At 42.3% G+C, this 8,879-nt stretch overlaps 1 protein-coding gene across 5 annotated transcripts in view; it reads right to left on the bottom strand.

Annotated features, from left to right (window-relative positions):
* DOCK8 (dedicator of cytokinesis 8) overlaps nucleotides 1-8,879 on the bottom strand; it is a 246,177-nt gene that overhangs the window by 18,412 nt on the left and 218,886 nt on the right. For all 5 annotated transcript variants that reach the window (XM_032290975.1, XM_032290976.1, XM_032290977.1 and 2 more), the window contains 4 exons: nucleotides 7,391-7,522; nucleotides 6,801-6,935; nucleotides 5,261-5,350; nucleotides 2,237-2,473 (listed from right to left, as the gene is read on the bottom strand). In XM_032290975.1, the coding sequence (XP_032146866.1) occupies nucleotides 2,237-2,473; nucleotides 5,261-5,350; nucleotides 6,801-6,935; nucleotides 7,391-7,522 (594 nt within the window). The remainder of the gene's footprint in view (nucleotides 1-2,236; nucleotides 2,474-5,260; nucleotides 5,351-6,800; nucleotides 6,936-7,390; nucleotides 7,523-8,879) is intronic.

Below are 8,879 nucleotides of genomic sequence, written 5' to 3'. Positions count from 1 at the left end.
GGAGTTCGAGACCAGCCTGACCAACATGGAGAAACTCCATCTCTACCAAAAATACAAAAAATTTGCCGAGTATGGTGGTGCATGCCTGTCATCCCAGCTACTTGGGAGGCTGAGGTAGGTGAATCGCTTGAACCTGGGAGGTGGAGGTTGCAGTGAACTGAGATCATGCCATTGCACTCCAGCCTGGGCAACAAGAGCCAAACTCCTTCTCAAAAAAAAAAAAAAAAAATGCTTTTGGGCACCATGAGTTTATATGTGTTATGCCTAGGATATCTCAGTGTTCAAAAGTCCAAAGCAATAAGTACAGTAAGTACAGCAGATGCCTTCTAAACCCACCCCCTCTTGACTGAGTCACTGCTTGAGGCTTTCTTTGCCCTCTGTGAAACCCACACCCTGATGTGGTCACCTGGCTGAACACTATCTGGTGGACGACTCTCCAGTTAGTTCAGCTGTTTCTGCTTCTGCCTGATGAGGTGTATATTCACCACGACTCATCTGTGTTTGTTCACCAACTTGATTATGCCTGTTATACTTGTTATTTTAAAGACCCAGTCTAATGAGATAATGCATAAAGTGATGAACCATGGGAGTGGAAAGAAAAAGAGTTGTTTCTATAAAAACCAAGCCAAATGCTTGGACAACACATCATGAAAGTGAGTTGCTATAAAAATTCCTGTCATATTAGGTGTGCTCAAGACAACTGTCAAAGTCTAGGGGAGAAAAAAACCATAAAAATCCAGAAGTCTTCTCTTTCAAATTGTTTAACAAGGATCTTTAAGCTCTCACTCTGCTAATACAAAGCAAAACTAAAAATCATGGACAAAGCACTATGGGTGTAGTTTATAAAAGAAAATACTGAATTGTGATCAGCAAACCCATAGTCACAGAGAAGTCTGTGGCCCTATATAAAAAGGATGACAAAGAAGTATGTATGTATGTGTTTTAAAGAATAACAAGTTGTTGGCTGGGTGTGGTGACTTACATGCTTATAATCCCAGCACTTTGGGAGGCTAAGGCGGGTGGATCACGAGATCAGGAGTTCAAGACCAGCCTGGCCAAGATGGTGAAACCTTGTCTCTACTAAAAATATAAAAATTAGTTGGGCATGGTGGTGGGTACCTGTAATCCCAGCTACTCAGGAGGCCGAGGCAGAGAACTGCTTGAACCTGGGAGGCGGAGGTTGCAGTGAGCCGAGATCACGCCACTGCACTCCAGCCTGGGCAACAGAGACTGTCTCAACAAAAAAAAAAAAAAAAAAAAAAAAAAAGAAGTTGTTTATGGTTTGTAGAATTTTGAACCATTCTGTGGTTTGAGAGACCTTCTTGACCAGTCCTATTACGAATAAAATGAGTATAGTCTTATTCTGTACTTAGAGGTCTTTCCTGCTAATGTATAGATGAAGAAACTAAAGACATGTAGCTTGTTCAAAATCACAGGAGGAAGCTGGGACTGGAAGTCCGTCAACTTGTCTACCTTACGTGGCGTCTTTCCTACAGCACACAGCACACCCCCGACTCACTGGGGCTGCTCACATGTACTTCCTGTCTCCGGCAATTAACAGCACAACTATGTTTGAATCATCTCTGGGATTTTAAAAATATAACACATTTTGGCTGGGCACAGTGGCTCACACCTATAATCCCACCACTTTGGGAGGCCGAGGCAGGTAGACCACCTAAGGTCAGGAGTTCAAGACCAGCCCAACCAACATGGAGAAATCCCATCTCTACTAAAAATAGAAAATTAGCCAGGTGTGGTGGTGCATGCCTGGAATCCCAGCTACTTGGGAGGCTGAGACAGGAGAATCGCTTGAACCTGGGAGGTGGAGGTTGCGGTGAGCTGGGATGGTGCCATTGCACCCCAGCCTGGGAAACAAGAGTGAAACTCCACCTCAAAAAAGAAAATTATATAAAATATTTAAAATGTGAATATATATGTTGTATAAGTATATAAATAAATGTATATTAAATATTATAATTAAATATATAAACATACTTATACTAAAGATATAACTTTAAAATATTAAATATTTAAAATAAAATAGTGCTATAACATAACGTAGCTGCCTAATGGGATTTTCTGGCACCATGAGAGCGAAAGGATGACCATTTAGTCATATTTCAAGAGCATCCCCCTTGTTTTCAGTCCAATCTGCCATGAATGAGGTTTGTGTGTTCTCCTGGGAGGCCACCCAGGCTGGCTCATCCAGTGGTGGCCACCCCCTCGGGCACATTACCTCCTCCTTCTGGATGACGCTGATCCTGGTCTTGATGTAGGGGAAGGCATGCATGGTAGTCAGGACCGTGTTCCTTCTGTACTGCTCGTGCAGCTCTCCCCGAGGCCGCCCCTCCAGGGTGAACGGGGTGGTGTACATGAACCTCCGAAGGTTGAAATTCTTCTCAAAGTATGTGACCCTGTCTTTCATCTCATACTCATCAAAGTAGGGCTCCACAAAAGTGATCTGTATGTAGGCCTGAGGGGGAAAAGGCAGCGAGGGAGAAGATGAGCGATTCTGCAAACAACCGTCCCTGACGCAATGGAGGGGCATGCTGGAACACAGCCAGCACCCCCCCGCCCGGTGCAGCCCACAGCAGTTCCTCCTCTCCACTTCCAAGGAGAGAAGGGACTGCACGGAGGGAGACGGGAATATGCCGTGGGGGGAGTCAGGGCCACTGGCCGTACCTTCCTAGCAGAGCAAACTGATCCACAGTGGAAGCCTTGGTATGAGAGTTTGCCAACTGCTATTCAAAAGAGACAAACTTGCCTTTTCAGAATGACCATGACCATCTCACGGTTACGAGGAAGTGTGATGGCCGCACTAAAGAAAACTAACAATATCAAGTGCTGGCAAGGATGGAGATCAGCTAGTACTCTCATACACAGAGGGTGGGAATGCAAAATGCACAGCTACTTTACAGAAGAAGCTGGTGGTCTCTCATGCAGTTAAATTGCGCTATCATTGGACTGAGCAACCCCACTCCTACATGTGTATGTGAGAGAAATAAAAGCTTATGTCCACACAAAAACCTGTACACAAATGTCTCCAGCAGCTTTATTCATAACAGACAAAGACTTGAAACAACCCAGATGTCCCTCCAGTGGGAAATTAACAAGCAAAAGGTGGGGTAGTCACACAACAGAATATTACTCAGCAATGGAAAGGAACAAACTACTGCCACTGATTACCAATGGGCATGGTAATTATTTTGGACTGGATCTCTTCTATATCTTGATTACGAAGGTGGTTACATGTGTTTGTTAAAACTCACAGAACTAAACTGAATTTTACTGTCTAGACCTCATTTAAGCACACAACCACATCATCCCCACCCTCAAACACAGAGCAAAAAAGTACTCATTAAAGAAGACAACCTCTCAGATAGAAAAAGTGACCACGCATGCAGATGCTGGGATGCCTACCCACTGAAAGGGATGTGGGGTCACTGACCTCAGACTGTAAATCATGATTTAGTATAATGAAGTCTGGTTGTAATTCTGGGTTCAGACTCTCATGCCAAGCTCTCACAACCTACCCTGGGGATTTCTTAAAAGATGGGAAAAAGGCATCCTAGGTCAGGGAGGTCACATCTTACGCAGCTTGTGCCATGTACAGATCACTGTGGGCACACAGCCAACTCCATCTCCCAAGCATGTGTGTCTGAAGCTTAAACTCTTACCACAGTCACTGCTTTCAAGCTGGGCTAGGGAATGTGTCTGAAGTGAGAAAGTGTTCTGAAAGATGTAGAAAAACAAAGCCTTCAATTTGGTCAATTCTTCCCCTCTTCCATTATATTCCTCATACCCTGGAAGATGGAACTGGGAGTTTGGACTTTTCATTTTATAGGTTTGCTAGATGGTGAATGGTCCTCTTTCCCAGGGCCCTTATTAATACCTTGCACTTGCATTATTTCCAGTAACTTAGAAATCTTGTTCATGGACATGTTTGCCTGTGAGTTGTGCTGAGCGGGCAGTATCAGCCTGAATGTGTCTGGTCTTTGTCTCCATTTCCTAGCACAGAACTTCAGAAACACTTGGAATTTCCTCCGTGATGGGTGCCTTTGTTATGCTAATGAGGCGACTCATGCTGGGCCCCTGGACAGCTTCAGGATGCCAAGTGGCCACCAAAAAGACCAATTCTGTGATTAGAGGGTAGGAACTGGATGACCTCTGAGAGAGAAGCTGCGCTGGAGATTGTGTTCAATCTGCCTACATAATGAAACCCCAACAAAATCTCTGGACACTTGAGACTCGGTGGAGCTTCCTGGTTGGAGAACACACTGATGAGCCTGGAAGCCATAAGCAGAGGCACAGAAATGGTGTGCATCCTTTATCATAAAACTCTGAGAGTAAATAGAGTACTTTTTGGAATTCCGTGAGTCACTGTAGTGAATTATTTAATCTAAGTGGTGTTGTAGAAACTCCCAAATAATAATAATAATAATAATTAGTTTTATTTTCTCCTATTTTCAAGCTAACAGGTTCTAGAAACACCCAAATTTGTAGCTGGCTGATAAGAAGTGCAGGTGGCCTGGGGGCCCCACTTGAAGCTGGCATCTGAAGAAGTCAGGGCAGTCTTGAGGAGGTCTGAGCCTTTAACCTGTGGGAGCTGATGCGACCTCCAAGGTTAGCATCAGAAGTGTACACCCAGTTTGGGGTGAAATGGAACATACCCTCTGGTGAAAGTTAGAAAACCCAAGCCCAAGCCTGTACTTGGCTGGAAGGAATGCTTGCAGACTAAAGAAGGAATCCAGTAAATGCTGTCAGTGAGAAATTTGCATCTTTTTCACATGTTTAAAATGGAGAGTTTAAAGGCTTTAAAAAAAAAAGGCAGTAAAGAGCAGTGCTTAAGAGTAGGGGTTTGGAAGCAACAGACCCCAAGTCTGAGTATTGGCTCTGCCAGTTGCATAACCTTGAAAGCTGCTTGACTCTTTTATGTCTCAGTTTTCTCATCTCCAAAATAGGAACAACAAAACCTACTTCCAAGGGCTGAAATAAAATAATGCAGGAGGAAATAAAATGATGTATGTAAAGGGCCTAATGCAGTTCCAGGTACACAGTTGGTACTTAATAAGTGGTAGCTCCTATCATGATTCCCACATTTGAGTATTTTTTCTTTAAGATCTGAGTTGAACTCTAGACAAAAAGGTTTGGCTGCATTTAAGTGACTTGGAGAGTCCAGATAGATGAGGTCAGTATTTATCCTTGGGTAAAATGAAGTGATTTACAGCCTGACCATTATTTTTTGTAAATTTTTTTATACCTTGTGAGGATCCAACTTGGTTTTGTCCACAGGAGTGGAGTCTTTAATTACTTCCACAAATTCTGCACCAAAACATTGACCGTAAAATGCCTAGGAAAGAAGAACCAATAGTTTATAAAGGTTATTTTAACACAAGGTCACTTTTTGTCTTCTTGGAAGTGAAATAAGTTTGGAACAAGTACAAGGTAGAATGATGCTCACTGATTATTGAGAGTCCCCTGAGCTAATGAGCAAAGTTCAGCATTTCCTGAGACAAAAATAAAAATAGCACTGTCAACTGGTATATGCTTCTTTATAAGATGTATGCTTGGCCTCTGATTCAACTAACAATATTATATTTCCTGAGGCATCTCCTGGGTTACCACACTCTGCTTCTCACCTTCTGTACCCTGGGAACTTGGGTACAGAAGGCCTCCCATATTGTGGCAAATCAATGCACAAGAAGATAAAATATATATCTCTAATTCTAAGTAGGGGAAACAATATAGGGAACCAAGTGGCCTGGGGTCAATGGCTAGCTCTTTTTCTCATGTGCTAAACAACTTTGGGGCAACTCACCCAGCCACTCTGGGCAATGGCTTCTTTGAGGCAAGTAAGTATAAACCTTCCTGTCTTTTTTGGCATGGATGCAGAGTGTAAGAAGCCATTAGGCAACACAAATGTTTGAAGTTTTACACTCATAGGAGGGTACAAATTCAAAGCAATGAAAGCCTAAGGAGTGAATCTTTGGTTAACTGTGAGTAGTTCAAGGGACCCCAGTCCTGCTTGGTAATTGCAGATTCTTTGTAAACAAACTTCTGTTCATCCAAATCCCCAAAAGTGCTTGAGAAGGTTTTTTTGGGGGAGCCACCTTTGACTGAGTTCTTAGTGTTTGATCCTTATAACCTGTGTTTCCTTTGTCCTGACCTTTCTCTAGGCTGTTTCTCTTTTTCTCCATGCTTTCAGCTTTGCCTCTAACAATATGCTACAGTTTCCTGTCACATTATGTACCAAATGTCACTGGCAGGTTAGAGCTGGGCTGGCCACAGCCCATGGTATGGCTACTGCCGAGTAGCTCCATATCAGGATGACCCCAGATGGCATCCAGTGATACCTAAAGGATGGCCTCACTGTTGTCTAGGGCTGATTCAGTCATTTGGCCACATGACTTCAAAGTCAAGTCGATAACCTTCATGCCGAAAAACTTTTACTCTCTCTCTACTAGTATAAACTACTAACATTTGGAAAGGCTGATAAGAAAGCAGGTGACCTTGATTGAATTTTGCACAGACTTGAAAATAAATATTCACCATGTAAAATTACAAACTATGAAAAGCATACACAGAATCTTAGGGAAAAACTATCAAAATCTTACATTACCTCATGATCTCACCTAATACCTTTCTACTTTGTCTTTTATAAATGCAAAGGGTAAAACTTTATGTAGAGATCAATGATGAATCCATAACTTTTTACTTATTTGTTTATTTCTGGTAATGACCCACTCTAACTTGTTTTTGTTAAGAGTACAAGGTCAAGCACACAGAATCACCTTTCTTACCTCTAGTCTGTGTGAGATCTCAGGAAGCTTGGTAATTGCAGGCTCTTTGTAAACAAATTCCTGTTCATCCAAATCCCCAAATTTGGATCCATAGAAACCAACTCGGAAGTAGGTTCCAAACATTCTCTTGTGATCCTGAGGAAAAATATAAAAGCCTCTCCTTAGTTATGAAACCCTGAGGAGCCATTGAGTTGCAAAGGGCAGGGATCTTTCATGGTGTCACAAAGCATTTTACTCCTGTGGCTGATATAAACAGAAATTACTCCTTAAAAAAATTTAATGTTTATGGAATAAACTTCAGAAATAACAACAAAAGAAATCCCATGAAAGATTTCTGGGCCTTCCTTTAAGTAAATTTGAAAGTTTCTCATATTTTCTCATTATAAAGCAACTCAAACTGTATATTTTCACATTAGGAATTCTGGTCCTCTGTTGGAGGAATTCCGGCCCTTTTCTGTTTGACAGGTGACAGCAAAAGCATTGTGCTAAAGGTAAATTACTCCCTAGAGAGGAAGGACAGCTAAGCATCTATAGGACAGGGTCATCTGCCACCAGGTAACAGGACCTGCTAGCTAGGCTATCCCCGCTACCTTGTTGACAATGCTGTCAAAGGTCCTCTGCAGCTTGCTGTGAATCAAGGTCAGCTTCCGGAATTCTCGATGTTCTTCTAGGATGGGGATCACCAGCTTGTAGACCTCATTAACCGTCTCATATAAGCCTCCCTTGGAAAGAGGAGAAGAGCATCAGAGAGAATTTAATCCACTGGAAACTTAAGAAGAGCAACCAAAGGTCATTGTCTAAACAATATGCTGGAGAGTGAACCTATTATTGTATCACAGTATTTTACAGGGCAAGAGGGATATCTAAGCATTTTGGGGACAGTAGTAGCCTTCACACTGAACTAGACAGCTCTGTAAGTAGTCCTGTATGGTGATAAGTAGGGAGAAGAGCTTTCAGGGGGAAAAAAAACAAAACACACTGGCTAGGTGTAGTGGCTCATGCCTGTAATTCCAACACTTTGGGAGGCCGAGGCAGGAGGATCACTTGAACCCAGAAGTTTAGACGATCCTAGACAACATAGGGAGACCCCATCTACATAAAATTATGAAAATTAGCCAGGCAGGGTAGCATGCGCCTGTAGCCCCAGTTACTTAGGAGGCTGAGGTGGGAGGATGGCTTGAGCCCAGGAGGTCAAGGCTGCAGTGAGCCAAAATGGCACCACTGCACTCCAGCCTGGGTGACAGGGCAAGACCTTGCCTTAAAAACAAACAAACAAAAAAAAACAGGAGAGAAGTTTGGAAGCAGGGACTAATAGCAATTCAGAAAGGCTGTTTTAGTATATTTAGATTTCATCAGAGGTCCTCCTCTAGCCAGATGTTAAATGTATGAGTTAGTAGGATTCTAATTCATTTTCTGGAGTTTGAGGAGATATGAGAGTATATTAGACATTTTCTGAATCCTGAAAAGGAAAGCAGGAATAGAGAGAAGATAGTTAAAACAATAATTAAAATACATAAAATTGTAGAGAGGAAACTTGGAAGTAAAAAGTAGAAAATAAGGATTAGTATAGTACAGATGAAAACAAAATTGGATCAGCTAAATATAGTGAAGTATTGAATACTTTCTTGGCTTAAAATTTAAAAGAGGAGGGAGATTAATAAAATGAAAACAGGTCAGGCATGGTACTCACACCTGTAGTTCCAGCACTTTGGGAGGCCAAGGTGGTCAGATCACTTGAAGCCAGGAGTTTGAGACCACCCTGGCCAACAGGGTAAAACCCTATCTCCACTAAAAATACAAAAAATTAGCCAAGTATGGTGGTGCATGCCTGTAATCCCAGCTACTTGGGAGGCTGAGGCAGGAGGGTTTGTTGAACCCTGGAGGCAGAGGCCAGGATTGTACCACAGCACTCCAGCCTAGATGACAGAGCAAGACTCTGTCTCAAAAGAAAAAAAAGAAAAAGAAAAAAGAAAAGAAGACAGAGTTTCCTCTTTGCCTGAATCTCCATGACTTCATCTCTCTCTACATTTTTCCTAGTATATATACTAAGAGCGTTTAGGTCCAGATTAAGTTAACTAG

Source organism: Sapajus apella, unplaced genomic scaffold (genome assembly GCF_009761245.1).
Source record: "Sapajus apella isolate SASKATOON/1434 unplaced genomic scaffold, GSC_monkey_1.0 scaffold24, whole genome shotgun sequence".
NCBI classification, from domain to species: Eukaryota; Metazoa; Chordata; class Mammalia; order Primates; family Cebidae; genus Sapajus; species Sapajus apella.
This window is presented reverse-complemented; position numbering and strand designations above follow the sequence as displayed.